Source organism: Lytechinus variegatus, chromosome 4 (assembly GCF_018143015.1).
Source record: "Lytechinus variegatus isolate NC3 chromosome 4, Lvar_3.0, whole genome shotgun sequence".
In the NCBI taxonomy this organism is placed as follows: Eukaryota; Metazoa; Echinodermata; class Echinoidea; order Temnopleuroida; family Toxopneustidae; genus Lytechinus; species Lytechinus variegatus.
In genome coordinates, this window is record NC_054743.1 from 47,488,561 (window position 1) to 47,508,320 (window position 19,760).

Below are 19,760 nucleotides of genomic sequence, written 5' to 3' on the forward strand. Positions count from 1 at the left end.
AGCTTTACAATAGTCAAAGAGACTACAACTGTATATTTAGGATCTTTTTGATAAAAGCTCTTCTCTTGCTACATATATAGATGTAAAACTCTTAGTTTTGGAGAACAATATAGGAGATAGCTTAGTCAAAGGGTGACTATGCTACATTCTGTTACTGTGATTTTTTGTCTCACCTGCCAAGCAAAGTGAGACTATAGGCGCCGCTTTTCCGATGGCGGCGGCGACGGCGGCGGCGGCGTCAACATGAAATCATAACCTGAGGTTAAGTTTTTGAAATGACGTCATAACTTAGAAAGTATATGGACCTAGTTAATAAAACTTGGCCATAAGGTTAATCAAGTATTACTGAGAATCCTATCAGAGTTTCATGTCTGGATAGCACAGAACAAGCCGAGATGTGAACCATGGAATTGAGATATTTCTACAGTAGATTTGTAGATTTTATTCAATCTGAAATGATAAAACAAAACAGCATATTTTGAGTCATCTCATCCTGAATTAAAACATGCACTTGAAAACGAATATTTTGTGTAACCTGGTCTTGATGCATTGTCATTTGTCCATCAAAGTATTACTAAATATTCTGACCAAGATTGACTTTCATTGTTTATAATAAAAGCATGGATTAAGACTAATATAAACCAGCTTAATGTCTGAATGTAGCAGACAATATTATTTTCCATCAAAATCACTCCTCATACAAAAGGCAGAAAAAATCATTGCCCAATTTTGGCAGGGCGCCATCAACGCATAGTTGAGTCCAACTTTGCCGAAACAAATCCCCAATAGCTTTTAAAACTGCTTTTTCCTACATTAAATGTACATGCAATTATTCATGAACCAAAACTAGTTTTGTCAGAAACTAATTCTATTCTTTTTTTAAATACACTTCATGAGTTCACCAAACGTTTATGTATCAGACTCATGACCATGTTTTTGTATCCTTTTGTATATATCTATATAAATTTTTGTAATTTCACCTCACAATGAGCAATTTGTCTTAAGCATAGATATGTTTTAAAATACATCCAAACTTTGTAATATGAAATTAAACCCACATATTTTGTCTCTCCATTCTCACTAAAATGTCTTATATTTTCATGCTCTTGCTAAGATTATAAATCCAAACAGAACTAAACTTCCTGGAAATATTCATATATTCACATTCTCCAACATCACAAATTGCTCCAAAAAAACTAAACAAAGCTTTCAACTGAAGCTTTTCATTAATTAAATATTCAGATTTTCAACATCTTATATCTTTTACTTTATAACACAAGTTTCAGTTATGTGCATTTAAGACAACTGTGAATGGATTTAACACTAGCATTTCAAGCCAAAATTTGTCTACTAACTTCAACCTCTTTTCACGTGTACATTTATAATGAATTTTTACTTCTGTTTTTCATCAATAACTCTTTTTGACTTTCTTGACATAATTACATAATCAACACATTATCTCCCCTATTATCTGATTAATCTACGAAACTTACTTCTATGACGGGACACAAATGAACATTGCTGAATTTTTGACATAAAGGTGACGAACTGCAACACCTCCGTTAACTCATGAACGTGAAAAATCTGACGCTGAAGATAGCGCACTGCTGTAAATTGACGTGTTGACAATTTTACTATGGTATCTTTGAGATAGATAATTAAAACAAACGTTATAACAAATATGTCGTTTAATCCAAAACAAATCCATTTTTTCCAAAGTTTAATCTCTCCAATTTAGTGTTTCTGAAGAATTAAATTTTCTCATATATTCGGGTTCTTACCAAAACATCCTCCCCGCCCAATGAGGGGATTGTCCTCATTACAAATTGAAACAAAAAAACAGTCAAATTCGCGCTACACATAAATTTTCTCGAAACTTACAGTCTTAATGTACTAATCTTCGTATCCCTCAACAGGGTAGATTACCGCTAACTTGGTTACTGGACGACGATATTCAGAGTTCATAGTCTTTACTTTCACATTCCGCACTTTACCGTCGTCACCTGGGTAAACTTCAATCACGCGAGCGATTGTCCACTTGCTGCGTACAGAGTTCATGTCGGCGAGCATTACTACATCCCCAACGCAGACATTGCGTCGATGAACATTCCACTTCCTTCTGGGAGCTAACAGTGGCAAAACATCCCTTGTCCACCGTTGCCAGAAAGAATCTACAATGCGCTGAACCAGTTCCACTCTGTGCCTTGGATTTCGCGTCTTCAAGAATGGGCCTTGCGCTACGCTTCCCGAAGCTCGTCCTAGAAGCATGTCGTTCGGTGAGATATAGCTGCCATCATCGGGATCAGTTGGAAGTCGGCCGATGGGTCTTTGGTTGACAAGGTTCGATACCTCCACTAAGCATGTATACAGTTCAAAAGGCGACAACACTTGATCACCTATCGCCCTTTTCAATGCATGCTTGCAGCTCTTGACCAAAGATTCGGCGCACCCGTTTTGATGTGGTGCCCCTGGAGTTACAAACTTCCATGTAGTGCCTCTTTCTGCACAAAAGTCCTTCAGCTCGTTGTCAGAAAGTCCTTCCGTCATCTTCCTTAGTTCTCGTTCTGCACCTATGAACTGAGTACCATTGTCGCTCATGATCATCGTCGGTTGTCCTCTGATAGAGAAGAAACGTCTTAGCACCTGTATGAATTCCATCGTACTACAATCCACTGCCAGTTCAAGATGAACAGCACGAGTGTTCAAGCAGGTGAATATTACGCCGTAATATTTTGATGTCTTGTTACGTCCCACTTTCACCGTCAGCGGTCCGAAATAGTCACATGAAGTAAAGTGGAATGGCGGTGTACCTGGGGCCAATCTCTCTTTTGGTAGGTCTGACATCTGTTGGGTCTCTGTCTTGTGCTGAAACACTCTGCACCTGGTACATCTATACTTAACTGTCTTGGCAAGTTTGTGACCATGAAGAATCCAGTATTTCAGTCTTATCTTTGCCATGGTTGCAGCTACCCCACTGTGACTCGTCTCATGACTCGTCTCATGTACATGACGAGTAATCAGTCTGGAAACATGATGTCCATATGGAAGCAGGGCAGGATGCTTCTGCTCGAATGACGTAATCGCTTTATCTATCCTGCCTCCAACCCGTATGATACCGTAGTCATCAATGAATGGACTCAAAGACTTCAGCTCTCCTTTCTTGATCCGAGACTCCATGCCATTTTGTACATCTCTGATGATGTACTTTTCTCCGTCATCTAGTTCTGTGGGCGTAAGCTCTATACTGGTCTCCTTTTCCTTATTCTGCCGTCTGGCCTTGAGTTTCTTTACAAACTTTATCACCAATGCTGCTACTCTGACCAGTTTTCTCCAGTTAGAGAACCTCTCATAATCAATCAGATGATAACTCTGAGACACATTTAGAACTGTCTTCTCATGACGCCTCTCCTTCTCAACATCAGGAAGGTCCTCACGAACCTTGACTTCATCAGGCCAATCAGACGTTGACTTTTGAAGAAAGTCCGGACCCTGTTGCCATGACCCTACCAGCTCACTTGCCTTCAGTCCTCTTGATAACACATCTGCTATGTTGCTTTCTCCAGAGATGTGTCTCCATTTGCTGGGGTCTGTACTGGTCTGGATTTCTCCCACTCTTGTTGCAACAAACGTCTTGAAGGTTTTCGCACTACCTCTAATCCACGAGAGGGCGATCGTACTGTCTGTCATTAAAATGACATTCTCAATTTCAATCCTCAGCTCCTCCAATATCGTCCTATACAACCTACTTGCAAGAACTGCAGCCTGAAGCTCAAGACGGGGAACTGTTAGTGGCTTGAGTGGTGCCACTCGTGATTTTGCTGCCACAAATCTAGTCATGTAGCCTCCACCATTCATTTCCCACCTCAGGTATGCACATGCTCCAAATGCATGCATCGAAGCATCACTGAAGATACAGAGCAGCGGCTTACCCACTGCCTCCTTCGGAGTCAGACATCTCTCAAATGTTACCTCCTTGAGCTCTTCCATTTCTTGAAAGAATCTTTTCCACTCCATCTGACATTCATCTGGAAGAACTGCATCCCAGTCATAGCCAGTTTCCCATAGCTGCTGTAGTCCAATCTTAGCCCGGATGACAAACGGTGCTGTATAGCCAATCGGATCAAAGATTCGGGCAACCTGACTGAGGATGATTCTCTTGGTAAGTCTCTTATCCATGAACTTGTCAACTTTCACTCTGTAAGAGAACTTATCCTTCTCTCTATCCCAGAAGACTCCTAGCACCTTTTCCTCTGCTAGACTTTCCATCATAGTTTTCTCCGTTTCGTTTTCCTCTGGACCTTTTAGCTGTGTGTTGGAAGTCCAGCCTTTCACCTTAAACCCATCATCAGCAAGAATCATGTCAATGTCCTTAGTTAAGGCTTTAGCTTGCTCTATCGTATCTGTAGATGTGCAGATGTCATCCATGTATGTATCTCTTTTCAATACATCTGCAGCCTCTGGAGACTGAGCACGGCCTTCTTCTGCGGTGAGTCTCAGTGCTGTCTGCGCCATTGCTGGAGCCGGCTTATCTCCAAACGTCACGACTTGCATCACATACGTATCAGGCTTTCTGTTCACTTGCAAGTCCCTCCATAAAAACCTGTGTACGTGCTGATCAGACTCGGGTATCAGCACCCTGTGGTACATTTTTGAGATATCTGCACAAACTGCTACTGACCTCTCCCGGAAACGTAGGATGACTCCAAACAAGTTATTTAAGAGGTCAGGGCCTTTCATCCAGAAGTCGTTGAGACACTTGCCGGCATACACTGAAGAGGAATTGAAGACAATTCTTATCGGTGTGCTCTTCTTTTCAGGTCGCAACACTGCATGATGAGGAATATAATGCACAGGGCCCTCATACGACTCCATTTCCTCATTTGTCATTTTCCTTGCGAAACCCATCTGTACCATTTCTTTGATCTGATTATCATAGGCTTTGGCATGATCAGCATCCTTCAGCAACCTTTTCTCTGTAGCACAGAGCATTTTTTCCACCAGTACCTTGTTGTCTGGCAGTTCCTTTGGGTTTCTCTGCCATGGATATGGAACCAGCCACTGTCGTCGTCCTTTCTTCTGACAAGCCTTGACGATAAACTTCTGTTCATCTACCTCTTTATCTGGACAGGCGACTCCCATAGACTCTGTCGTCCAAAAATCCTGTAGATCAATGGGATTCCTGATTACTTGTACATTGAGCACGTTTCCACCCTTCTGGCCTGGTTTACCACCAAACACCACCCAGCCTAGTGGTGTTCGTTTAGCAACTAGATGTCCTCTCTCTCTTGGTTTTCCATCCCCAAGATGGAGCTTGGCATAGTCAGCACCGATGAGTACATCAATTGGGCCAGAACTCCTGTAGAGTTTGTCAAGATGGAAAATCCTTGCTAGCTGTCTAACATCGACACCTGCGATGTTATCGTTGATGACATCTAGTCCGATAGCTTGTACCACAATGACTTCATGGGTATCCAAAGACTCAAGCTTAACCCGATATAACTTGGAATCAGCAGTCTCTCTATCTCCGCCAACTTTTGTGATCACGACTTGGATTGGATCACCCTCTAGGTTAAGCCTCTTTGCAATCTCTGTCCTGATGAGTGTCACTTGAGACCCAGAGTCCAACAAACAGTTACCAATGACCGCTCCCTTTGTACCTCGAACCTTGACTGAGAGTATTGGTAAAAGAGTATCCTTTGATCCGATACTTGCCACGTCCACTGTCGACTCCCTTTTTTCTATTGTTGAATGCAGCAAAGGATGATGATATGAGGGGCATTGGTCGCACTTTTTCCTTCGTCTACACGTGGTCATGCGGTGTTCCTTGCCAGCACGCTTCAGACAGGAAAAGCAAGCTCTGTTCGCCTTCATCAGGTCGTACCTTTCAGGTTGGCTCATACTGATAATCATTTGACACTTATCAATCCAATGATCATTGGATTTACAGTGCCAACACTTAAAGTCCTGCTTACGAACCACATCATTGCCTTTGTCATGGTTCATAACTTGGTGTACGGATGCACCTTGCTTGGTCCTGTTATCTGACCTTCCTTCTCGAATGGATGCAGTCGCCCGAATGCGAGTCTGTAGTTCCTCGCTCATCCAGTCCATCAAGCCCTTTAAAGTGGGTGACCTCTGCAGACGTAACCAAATCTTACGATCTTCATTTGTAAGCTTCCGTTCTATCAACGACAACATATGAGAATTGTTCATATCCTCTTCCTTATTTATCTGTTTCAGAGTGTTGTAGCTCCTCCTAACTAATCCTGCAAACTCGATGAACCTTGCATCCTCACCGTCCTTCAAGTTCTTGAACTTTGTGATGTCAGATATGATAGCATCGGCGAGATTCCTCGGATCACCGTACATGATATCAAGTTGCTCCCATGCTGCTTGATAGTCAGTTCCTATCCCTTGAATTATTTCCAGTGGTTTCCCTTGTAGGCTAGTACGCATAATTGTTATGCAATCCCTTTCGGCATATCTGGTTTCAATGAGATGCTTGAAGTCAGACTTAAAAGTTTGGTATTCTCTAATATCTCCTGAAAACCTGGGTAACTTAGGTTTTTCAACCTGCACCTTACATTGAGTTGCATTTCTTACTCCTCCAGAGCTGGCATTTCCAATGCTATCTCTTTCGAGGTAGTCCCAAACCTTCGCTTTCACTAGCATGAATTTATTCATGCAATCTTCTATCCATGCCTGCTCTGATTCATATGCCGAATCGTCAAGAAGCTCACAGTATACATCATGCTTCTCTTCCAGATCTTTGTAGCATTTCTGACATTCTTGAAAGCCCTCATCAACCTCTTTGCTGGATCTTTCACTGTCCATCAGGGCCTGAACTTGATTCAAAGTCCTTGTGAACTTCCCTTTTGCTGACCTCCGCTTCACCTTCAGTTCGCCTGCTGTTTCAGCCATCTTGTCCTTCTTGTACTATTCCCGGAGTATGCGTAGAAATTGAATTGGTGGATAGCACAGAACAGGCCGAGATGTGAACCATGGAATTGAGATATTTCTACAGTAGATTTGTAGATTTTATTCAATCTGAAATGATAAAACAAAACAGCATATTTTGAGTCATCTCATCCTGAATTAAAACATGCACTTGAAAACGAATATTTTGTGTAACCTGGTCTTGATGCATTGTCATTTGTCCATCAAAGTATTACTAAATATTCTGACCAAGATTGACTTTCATTGTTTATAATAAAAGCATGGATTAAGACTAATATAAACCAGCTTAATGTCTGAATGTAGCAGACAATATTATTTTCCATCAAAATCACTCCTCATACAAAAGGCAGAAAAAAATCATTGCCCAATTTTGGCAGGGCGCCATCAACGCATAGTTGAGTCCAACTTTGCCGAAACAAATCCCCAATAGCTTTTAAAACTGCTTTTTCCTACATTAAATGTACATGCAATTATTCATGAACCAAAACTAGTTTTGTCAGAAACTAATTCTATTCTTTTTTTAAATACACTTCATGAGTTCACCAAACGTTTATGTATCAGACTCATGACCATGTTTTTGTATCCTTTTGTATATATCTATATAAATTCATGTAATTTCACCTCACAATGAGCAATTTGTTTAAAGCATAGATATGTTTTAAAATACATCCAAACTTTGTAATATGAAATTAAACCCACATATTTTGTCACTCCATTCTCACTAAAAAATGTCTTATATTTTCATGCTCTTGCTAAGATTATAAATCCAAACAGAACTAAACTTCCAGGAAATATTCACATTCTCCAACATCACAAATTGCTCCAAACAACTAAACAAAGCTTTCAACTGAAGCTTTTCATTAATTAAATATTCAGATTTTCAACATCTTATATATTTTACTTTATAACACAAATTTCAGTTATGTGCATTTAAGACAACTGTGAATGGATTTAACACTAGCATTTCAAGCCAAAATTTGTCTACTAACTTCAACCTCTTTTCACGTGTACATTTATAATGAATTTTTACTTCTGTTTTTCATCAATAACTCTTTTTGACTTTCTTGACATAATTACATAATCAACACATTATCTCCCCTATTATCTGATTAATCTACGAAACTTACTTCTATGACGGGACACAAATGAACATTGCTGAATTTTTGACATAAAGGTGACGAACTGCAACACCTCCGTTAACTCATGAACGTGAAAAATCTGACGCTGAAGATAGCGCACTGCTGTAAATTGACGTGTTGACAATTTTACTATGGTATCTTTGAGATAGATAATTAAAACAAACGTTATAACAAATATGTCGTTTAATCCAAAACAAATCCATTTTTTCCAAAGTTTAATCTCTCCAATTTAGTGTTTCTGAAGAATTAAATTTTCTCATATATTCGGGTTCTTACCAAAACAATGTCACATGACTAAGGTCAAAGGTCATTTAGGGTCAATGAACTTAGACCATGTTGGAGGAATCAACATCGAAATCTTAACCTGAGGTTAAGTTTTTGAAATGTCATCATAACTTAGAAAATATATGGACCTAGTTCATGAAACTTGGACATAAGGTTAATCAAGTATCACTGAACATCCTGCATGAGTTTCACGTCCCATGACCAAGGTCAAAGGTCATTTAGGGTCAATGAACTTTGGCCGAATTGGGGATATCTGTTGAATTCCCATCATAACTTTGAAAGTTTATGGATCTGATTCATGAAACTTGGACATAATAGTAATCAAGCATCACTGAAAATTTTGTGCAAGTTTCAGGTCTCATGATTAAGGTCAAAGGTCATTTAGGGTCAATGAACTTTGGCCGAATCGGGGTATCTGTTGAATTACCAACATAACTTTGAAAGTTTATTGGTCTAGTTCATTAAACTTGGACATTAGAGTAATCAAGTATCACTGAACATCCTGTGCGCGTTTCAGGTCACATGACCAAGGTCAAAGGTCAATGAACTTTGGCCGAACTGGGTGTATCTGTTGAATTACCATCATAACTTTGAAAGTTTATTGATCTGATTCATGAAACTTGTACATAAGAGTAATCAAGTATCACTGAACATCCTGTTCGAGTTTCAGGTCACATGATCAAGGTCAAAGGTCATGTAAGGTCAATGAATTTTGGCCATGTTGGGGTTTTTTGTTGAATAACCATCATATCTCTGTAAGTTTATTGGTCTAGTTCATAAAAAAGGGAAATAAGAGTAACCATGTATCACTGAACATCTTGTGCGAGTTAGAGTAGTATTCAAAGTGTGCACTGCTGCTATATTGAACCGCGTGATGCAGGTGAGACGGCCAGAGGCATTCCACTTGTTTACATTAATCTACAATTTTTATTCCCATATTCTCTACAAAAAAATATGTCTGATCCATGAAGTATGAAAAAAATCTACTTACTTTTAACTTAAAGGATAAAAACTGCAAGACTGCTTAAATTACAACATATGTATTACAAAAAGAAGTATTTTATTTTAAATGAGACACAGCTTACAACTGCCAATGATTGTAACTGAAGTACCTGCATCTTAACATTAAAATGCAGTGTTAAATGTTTATTCTGAGTTTTGCAAATTGTTGTTATAGAGCTCTTTCCATTATTACATGCAGATACAAAACTTCCATTATTTGTAGCACTGAACATAAAATGGGCTGCAGTGACTTATAAGGTTTATAAGAGAAAGCTTTTCTCAACAGTCCAAATTATGACTGTACTACATGTACATTATGTTAATGCGATTTTTATAATTATGTTATTCAAAACATCAAATGTATGATAAATGTAACAATACGAAATAAGAGGCATGTTAAATATGGTGATTACATGCAGGTATCATTTTTTTATTTTACATGACAGAAGTAGTTATGTGTAGGCGAAGGATCAAAACTGAAAAACTGCCAACAAACCTTTTCTCATTGACTTTTATCATGTTTATATATTATATATTTTTTTTACAAACTGCTCTCTGAAAAGTCTTTGGATTATGTGAAAACTTTACGTTGAGAAAGAAATTGACTAATAATAACTGACAAAGAATGTAAAATTTCAGAAGAAAAACTCGACATAATTTACAAAAAATGAGTACCTATTGACAACATACATCTGTAGTTTTTAAGGAATTACCTGATTTTATTAATTTGATTTTAATTTGTTTTAAGTAGATATGAAGACTTTGTTGATCTTTTATTGATATAAAGTTAATTCAAAGTTTTTCAGTTGACTTGAAGAATTAAAACTGCATTGAACAAATACTTTGTCAATGATTTGTACATTTTTCAATGGAAGTGATTTAAATCAATGATTTTTTTAAAAAAATCATGGTGATTTAAATCGCGATTTAAATCACGATTTAAATCAACGTGATTTAAATCCGCCAACCCTGATTATAATAAAACATTATAATGAATTATATTTTCTTCTTTCCCACTACGTTTCTGTTCCTTTCTCCCTCATTTCTCCTTTTCCCGTTTTTTTTTTTTTTGGGGGGGATGGTCAGCCGATGGGGAGGGGAGCATGTGCCCCTCATGCCCCCCGGTAGTTACGCCACTGTATGTCCACATGGCAAATACCCCCTCCGATATTGTTAACTTTTTACCCCATGATGGTTTAATGGTTTTATTAGATATTACATTCAAAATGTTTTGACATTCCATCTTAATCCCTCCCCCAAAACCCCAACATTGATGAATTGGAAGAAACGGGGGTTTATCTTCAATATTATAATAAGGACAAAGGTATTTTGTTTGCAAATGGTGAACTGGCTCCTTTTTTTGCATTTTATGATCCAATGATATTGTTTTATTTGTTAAGCGGTATTTTAGGAAGAATTTTTACCAACAAACATTTCTTCCGTAAAAAGTGGGGGATGTTTGTACAGGCCACCCCCCCCTCCTCGAAAAGTGGGGGGATATCTCCCCCAATCCCCCCGGGATTTACGCCAGAGAAAGAGATGAGTTTTTAATGACTTTTTGAAGATTGTTAATGATGGAGACTAATTATTAGTGAAAGGTTGTTCCAGGATTTTGAAGCCTACACCGTAAAAGTTCTGTCACCAGCTAATGTACGAGTTAATGAATATGCAACATATTGCATGTTGTACCAGGACATCAAAACGTGTGGTTGGAAAATGGAAAGCACGAGCTTTCAAGTCATGGATCCTGGAGCTGCAGGATTGATCCATGTCAAAACACCTGGAAACAGAACGGACAGGTCCAAATCAACTTCTGCAGGATCGAGTCATGATAGATCGATGATATAGCTGCAGGATCCATGCCAACATGCCTACAAACGGAACTGACAGGTCCAAGTCAACTCTAGCAAGATCTTTCACGTCATGATAGATCCCAGAGCTACTAATATAGATAAAAAAAATTGAATAGGATCTGACCGGTCCAAATCAACCTCTGCAGAAGTTAATGGATCATGTAGCTGCAGGATCCAGACCAACACGCCTGGAAACAGAACTGAGGGGTTTAAATCGAATCTAACGGACCTTTCAAGTGACGCTAAGTCCTGGAGCTGCAGGATTGATCCAGGTTAAAACACCTAGAAAAATTAGGGACAGGTCAAAATCAACTTCTGCACAAGCTTTCAAGTCATGGTAGATCCCAGAGCTGTAGGATCTAGGTCAGCATGCCTGAAAACAGAACTTGCTGGTCCAAATCAACAGTTGTGAAATCTTTCACGTGATGAAAAATCCTAGACCTGCAGGATTGACCCAGGTCAAAACACCTGGAAAAAGAACGGACAGGTCCAAATCAACTTCAGCAGGATTAAGTCATTTAGCTCCAGAATCCAGGCAAGCATGCCCGATATAAAGACGGAACTGACGGGTCCCAATAAACTCTAGCAAGATCTGTCATGATAGATCGTGGAGCTGCAGGATTGTTGCAGGTCAAAACACCAGGAATCGTAACTGACAGTTCCAAATCAACTTCTGCAGAAGTCATGATAGATCATGTAGCTGCAGGATCCAGGCCAACAGGCCAGGAATGTAACTGAATGGTCCCAATCGATTCTACAGATCTATCACGTCATGATAGATCCCGCAGCTGGATTGATCTAAGTCAGAATGCATGGTCAAAATCAACTCCTGCCCGTGGCATTTGATTTGGGAACGGAATGGAGAACTAATATGATCTTCATTGCAGGCTATGGAAGAGAGCGGGTAAATCAAGGCAAAGAGACCGACTACTGTTAGCAAGGGATAAAGTGGTATCCAACCACTCATTTGAACATTAACTTCAGGCAAGTTTTTGGTGTTTGAACTAATTCTAAACTTAGTTGACTCAATCAATTATTGGTGGAAATTCTCAAATCTCTCCAAGATCAGAGATATTTATGTTGTAAGTACCCATGCTCTTGTAACCGTTCTTCTACAAGAGTGACCTCTTGCTAAATGTTAATATTGTGGAATTCTTTCCTTGGGTCGATCTTTTACATAATTATGTCTAAGTTTATCCAGAATAAATATGGTTTCCAAATGGATGAATATTGGGGAGGTTCTTTTAACAAGCAATAGGTATTATTATACCAATAATATAGAACCCATAGATATAGTCTTTGGAAATATGAACCCTATCACATGAGCTAGTTTGATTTGTGCAACGTTTTACTTGTTAAGTACCTCTATGATTTACACACATCAATAATCTTACCTTACGGCTTTAACCATTGGTTGCTACAGAAAACATATTACTTAGCAACTGGTACTTCGCATGGGCTTGTACATGTAAACATGGTATAATTGTTCTTGGGTTGTTGTGATTAATGCTTTAATAAAAAATGCGATTTATAGAAATTATAATTATAAAAAAAAATATCTCATAATAATTGGTTACCATGGAAAATGTTACTTAGCAACAGTTGCTATGGTGATCTCTCTGTCTACATATTGAAGCATTCATCACATGAGAAATCTATGGGGCAGATTTAATTTCTGAGCTATTCCGAGTAAATAATAATGATCTGAACTAAGATAAAGAATTCGTTGCTACGGAAGAGGGTCACTTAGCAACCGTTGTTATGAATAAATGGATCAAAATTATTGTGATACAAAGGAAGATGCTTTAGATTAAAATTTTGTATGACATTTCACCTGAAAAAAGGGTTACTCAAGCCCAATTAAGCTTAGTTGCTAAGGTAAATATGTTACCTAGCAACCGTTGCTATGTTTGATGAACTCACGTTGGCACCCCCTGCTAAAAATGTTTAGAATAATTTTCTCTACCTTTGTGCCGATTTTTATGCTTGTACCATTTTCTGAACATTAATTTCACCAAACACCTGGACTATATTGCTATACACATGCTTGACCAAATTATTTTCAGACAACCCCTAAACGAGTTGTTCTGTGTTCCAATAAAATACCCCCCCCCCCCAAAAAAAAAGGTTTTCGCGGGCTTCACTTACACATTTTGGGTCCAAAACAAGTTGCCGCCGGTATATGACTCCTAAACAAATTTTGTACGATCGGGAATCATTTTCAGCATTATCCTAACAGTAAAACAACAGTAAACATGTTATATTGGATGGCTCATTTTTTTATACTAGCTTATGGGATACGGAAAAAAATCAGTCCTTTGTCCAATACGCTCTCGTATTGATGCAGACCACTGATGAAGACAAAAATGTGCACTTATAATGCATCACTAAAACACTCTTTATAGATATCAATCCATATCATCAGTATTTATTACTACTGATTACAATAATTATTGTCAAAATCATGATCAGTTATCATTATAACTGTTTTCGTATTGTTAAAGATCATTAGCATTATTATTATTATTACTAGTATTATCATCTTTATTAAGTGTTATAATTTGACCTTTCATTATTATAATCGTAATTATCAATTAAAATGGTGACATGATCATGAAATACAATAGATGGCACTATCACTACTCTTATGTTGGTCATTATTGTCATTGAATATGAACAATAATCTAAATATCTAAGTTTATTACAGAAAAGGCTATTAAAAGTATAATAACAAAAAGTCTTAAAATTTCAAGGGTTAAAATCATTAAGGTCTAGGCCAATGCTCTGAAAAAGTATGCCTCAAGGCCAAGGCCGATTATCAATGCACTACAACACTGGCTGAAATAAATTATTTTTTTTTGTCAAATGATACTCCTGTTTATCATTAACCAGTGATGTTAATTGTCAATATTCTGAAATGTTAGTTCATTGACCTCTGCCAGCTCGTGATGGTATACTGTTAAGACTTATGATACACGAAATCTGTCTAGAATATCAGGGTACCTTGAAAGTCAATACCAAATAACCCTTTTTTTACTAAAACAATATTTATTATTATGAACAAATGATGCAAAACTTCAATTGTATGATATTTCAAGGTCGTGAACCTTCACGTCATTCAGCTCTAAAGGTGTTAGTAGAAGTCAAATATGAAAATTTACATCTCAATTTTAAAATGGATATTATGACAAGATATGTCAATAGTGAAAGGTTAATGCTTTAATCATGTTTTTAAAGTGCTAGGATCAGATCAGTGTTTGTACTATTACGATTAATCATGAAAGATTCTCACGATGGCAGCCATTTTCATTTATTTTGGGGGCAAATCAGACGTCTTTCTACCACTTGGATTTTATAGACTGGTACTATTGGGGACTTCATGGAAATGCATTGTGCAGAAATTATTGTATTGCAATATTCTAAAAGTTTATTGACCTTTTCCAGCTCTCCAGGATCAAAGGTCAAAATTTTAATACACACCAATTATCTCTAGAATGTAAAGATGCAATAACAATCAATATTGAATAGCTATTTTTCAACAAAACCATGTTTATCATGTAATAATATTGCATAAGCACCAATATTTTGATATTTGGATTTGGGTAACTGAGATCAATACGTGTGATATCAATACTAGTAGTAACAGATGATGGAAAAAAAACAAAATACGTCATCCACCACCACACTCTATTCTACCTTCAGCGGAAAAGAGTCGAGCTGGAAGACATCCCCCTTCTTATTTAACATCGATAGTATACAAATCATCAATGTTAATGAGTGCAATAGACAGAATATTTCATGAGGTGAAAGATGAAATGATCCATTCAACAAGGCGTAGCCGAGTTGAATAGATCATTCATTTCACCCTTCACCGAATGGCGTATTCTGCCCATTGCACGAATGATAATTAACGTTCATTATTTGGTTTATATGACATCTGCATATATATATTTATTCATATGAAATTTATGAATTTCGATGCAAAATATGTTGATTTGTTGATTGTCGCGTACATACAACATGCGCGCGTGCAATTGACAAAATCGTATGGATCCAAAATTGCACGGTTGATGACGTCATTGTCAAATGGGCCGAATGATTGATATCAAACAACCAACCAAATGACAAGGACCTATCAAGGTGTCATATAACCATGGCTTAAAATTATGTAACATACAGAATGAAAGACCGGTCATTTCGTATAATTTATGCATGCTGCACAGCTGCATAATCAACCTTGTATTAAGTAGAAATTGTGAATATGGACAAATGGAACGTAAAATTAAATCATGATTATCAGAATAATATGATCATCCCTTGTGGCTGTACTAATTGGGGCAAATTGTTATTTAATTTTCATTAAAAAAAAACAATAATGAGAAGGTAAAAATATACCTTTGCGGATGATGCTAAGGATGATAACGTTGAATAGAACTCCTCGTGAAGTGAGGGACTGGTGTTTCCATCTTCACCACCGAGACAAAGTTCCCTGAGATTAGGCATCTTACAAATGAACTGAGCGAGATCACGTGATGCAGGCAGACGTTGACTGAGATCAACTCGTTTTATACTAAGATTCTCAATCTGGAATAATAACGACATAATGAAGAAAGAAATATACGCCATCAAACGAGGGGTTGAATGAGCCATTATAAATAGACATATACCAGGATATGAATAAGAATACTGGGAATTATTTTTTCCCGAGGTTTGTTATTTTTAGCCAAAAAACATTTTGCAAAGAAAACCAAGGAAGAATAATCCCCTCTATACTTTCGAAATAAAGGCCTCGAATATTTGTTTTATATTCTCCTGTTTTAAAAGTTACAACGATAGATCTTGCTAAACTAGTTATTGTACTCGTTATTCATCCATTTTAATCTAAACCTGAAGCCACGCAATCAGTGGATCAAGGATTAGTACCTGCTCCGTCCTTTCACGGGAATTGCCTTATGGAGACACCACGCTAACTGGTGTGTCGGACCATGGTAGGAGAGAAAGCACGATCTGCGACGTCATTGACGGAATAGTGCACCATTCCATCATTGACGTCACAGAATACTATATATATCCTTCAGTTGCCATTATATTTCTTGCACGCGTGGCCCGCCCACAAAAACAGTAAAACATACCTTTAAACGTGTCTTGTGTATGGGTGTGTTTGTGTGTGTGTCACGCATGTGTACATCAATACGGGATAAGTGGGGTGATTTAGATTTAGATTTATGTATTGATAATACAGCCCCCCCCCCCCCGGTACTAGAATATATCATATTCCTCCAGGATCGACACATGTAGTTATGCATATGATTATGTTCTTCCTAAAACCATAATCAAGCAAAATTCACTGTCAAACCATATTGACACAAAAAGTAAGCATTCTTTGATGAGTACCAGCACATTTTGAAAGCAGATAAATTTGGTGAATGATGTTCATATTGTAGCTTACTTAAAGAGTTATTAATATGAGTTAGTTCTGCTTACTAACGATTTGTAGCTTTCGGAAAGACTACACCAGTAACCAGGCGCGTACGCAAGGGGGGGGGGGGGTTCAGGGGTTCAAACCCCCCCTTTTGGTTTCCTTTTTTTTTTCTTGTCTCCCCAGAGGTCGGTCTGGTCAAGGAGTTATCGGGCAAGCGCCTGATAACCTGATAACTCCTTGGTCTGGTGACGGACAGTTCCCCTACCCAATAATGAACAGAATCTCATGTTTCCGACGAAAAACACAGAAAAAATTTCCGCTCGCTTCGCTCGCTCCATTTTATTATATCTTTTATTTCCGCATGTCGCCGACATGATCACGGTATCGCCATTAACAAGGCCATACATGATTATCATGATGTATACTTATGAATACAAGTGAACCAAGACAAAGACATACGTTTTCTTACAAAATATGTTTTACCAATATGAAAACCAAAATGACGGAAAAACGCTAAAATGTCGGTTAGCTCGCTCCGCTCGCTCGTAATAATTTATGAAATTCCATAAGTATCTAGTCTCCTGTTCAAGGCCGTATTATGAGTGTTACGAATAGAAGGACATGCAGCATCGACTAATACTTGATTTACTAACAAACTATTGACAAGAAATGTATGTTTTGACGGGAAAACGCGAAAATTTCGGCTCGCTCACTCCGCTCGCTCGTAATCATTTATGAAATTTCTTAAGTTTCTAGTCTCTTGATCAAGGCCATATCATGAGACTTACGAGCATAAGGACATGTATCATCAACTAATATGTAATCATATACCAACAAGCTATTGAGAAGAATTGTATGTTTTGACGGAAAAACGCAAACATTTCGGCTCGCTTGCTCCGCTCGCTCGTAATTATTCATGACATTTCTCAAGTTTCTAGTGTTCTGATCAAGGCCATATCCAGGCGCGTAGCCAGGGGGGGCGGTCGCCCCCCAAAAAAAAACGTCCCCAAAAAGAAAAAAAAAGAAGGGAAAAAAGGAGAGGAGAAAAGGAAAAGGGAAGGAAGGAAAGGGAAGAAAGGTAGCTTTGTGTTTTTTCTATTTATTCTTTATTTTTTTCTCAAAAGAGAAACTCCTTCACTCTTCTTGCTTTAAATTCATATATGAATTTTGCTTCCGCGCTGCGCGCGGTTAAATGACAATATTGAAGTTCTCCATTGTTCCCCCACCTTTTCTCTAACCCTGTTTTTCCACCTCAGCTATGTGCTTCTTGCCAGTTAAAGTTAAAATTGTATACATTAGGGCATGAATTTGAGTAAGGTTAGGCCGAAGTAAATGTATGAAGTTATCTTTTTTTTTTCAATTGATCGCGCAACTTCTGGTCTGGTCGGCTCCGAGCGGGTAAAATCTTTATATCAGTTTCTGCCGTCACCTCCATAAAGTCAGCTTCTCCCGCTTTTCAGCTCATTACTATAAACAACCATAATTTGGGGGCAAACAGGTTCCTAATTTAAAAAGAGGAAGGTATGGAATTCGTGTCGTATTAAATAAAAAGTACAATATTTTTTTTATCAAATTGTATTAAACTTCATGTCATTTCCCTGTATACATTCATCTCCTGTCCTTTTTTGCGCCCTCAGTTTGAAATTTTGAATGACACTTAAGTTTCTTTATATTCAAAATGAAGCGCTTCAGGATAAGTCAAAAAAATTAATCATCCTTTATTATATAGATAGATAATTTCAATAAATCACTGAAGTTTCAACTTTATGCGCACTATTTTCCTTGTAATGAAGTTCAATAATCTTAGAAAATCAATTGAATTAGAAACGATTGAGTATTAGAGATATCTACGTTTGATGAAACGTCCGCCCTTTGAAATTTCAGAGTTTCATTGCTCATCGCGGGGAGGAATATCTTCCTCTACCAATCTTCTCCTCTGTTTTGCGAGTTAAAAATATGCACTGATGCTAAATTGTTTGTAATCAAATCTGATCTTTCCAAAGAAAGTTTCAATATATCTTTGAGAATACCCTTTTCTCGGGACCCTTTTTATGGCAAGAAAAATTGATAAATAACTTTACCTTCCGCGCTTCGCGCGGAGTTATTATCATTTTTTTTTCCTCCATTGTATACCTCTTTTGTGCGTTTACAATCACTTTTGAAAACAAGGTTCAAAATCGCAATATAGTCAACCAAATTGGAGGTACTAGAGACAAGAGAAACGGCTCCTTTTCATTTTAATTTATGAAACACTAAAAGCTTCGCGCTTCGCGCGGGAGGGGAAACTCCCCCTCCCTGCACCCACCCCCTAGGGAGCGCGCTTCGAGTGCATTTACCGCCCCCTCCAAAATGAAATCCTGGCTACGCGGTTGGCCATATCATGAGTGCTACGAACCGAAGGACATGTAGCATCGACTATGATACCAACAAACTATTGACAAAAAGGTTATGTTTTCAACGCAAAAACGAGAACATTTCTGTTCGCTCGCGGGTCATGACCGCACTGTTACATACCCATCCCCATTTAAATGTTATTGTCTTATTTGCAGCGCTGAAAAAAAAGAAAAAAAAATCATCACCTCCCCCCCCCCCCCCCCGCTCATCACTTTTTAGAGACTGGGCGGGAGATTTAAAAAAAAAATCAGCTCGAAACCCCCCCCCCCCTTTCAAAAATCCTGCGTACGCGCCTGCCAGTAACGTTTTGAGTATCATTGAAAACTAGGTACCGTTATTATTATAAGATTAATATTTCTATTTTAAATTTCATTTATGTTACATGTATATGTTGTCTATGCATTACACCCTACCAATGAAACAAGTATATTGTTATTGTTATGTACTATGGACATGAGATGAATATGAAACTTTTTTATTTGCTAATGAAGATGAAACACGTACATTCGTTCGAGCATTCGTGGACTTTCTTCCTACCGAGTACCACTCACCTGGGTTGAGTGCAGCACAGTGTGGATAAATTTCTTGCTGACGGAAAACACGCCATGGCTAGGATTCGAACCCACGACCCTTTGTTTGAAAGACGAGAGTCCGAACCACTATGGACCACGACGCACCCACATGATAATACCCACATGCAATACCCAC

The 19,760-nt window shown here is 38.1% G+C and overlaps 2 protein-coding genes across 2 annotated transcripts in view; both read right to left on the reverse strand.

Moving 5' to 3' along the window:
- Positions 1-19,760, reverse strand: part of LOC121414199 — a 32,492-nt gene that overhangs the window by 2,262 nt on the left and 10,470 nt on the right. Inside the window, exon 5 of the mRNA XM_041607279.1 lies at positions 15,632-15,820. Within this exon, the coding sequence (XP_041463213.1) occupies positions 15,632-15,820 (189 nt within the window). The remainder of the gene's footprint in view (positions 1-15,631; positions 15,821-19,760) is intronic.
- Positions 375-2,986, reverse strand: LOC121414200. Its single transcript, XM_041607280.1, has 2 exons — positions 1,494-2,986; positions 375-450 (listed from the first exon to the last, which is right to left on the reverse strand). Exon 1 carries the CDS (start codon positions 2,956-2,958, stop codon positions 1,894-1,896), a length of 1,065 nt encoding a protein of 354 aa, XP_041463214.1. The 5' UTR covers positions 2,959-2,986; the 3' UTR covers positions 375-450; positions 1,494-1,893.

Coding starts and splice junctions, on each gene's coding strand:
- LOC121414200 (XM_041607280.1), bottom strand. CDS start 2,958: ATGGCAAAGATAAGACTGAAATACTGGATTCTTCATGGTCACAAACTT.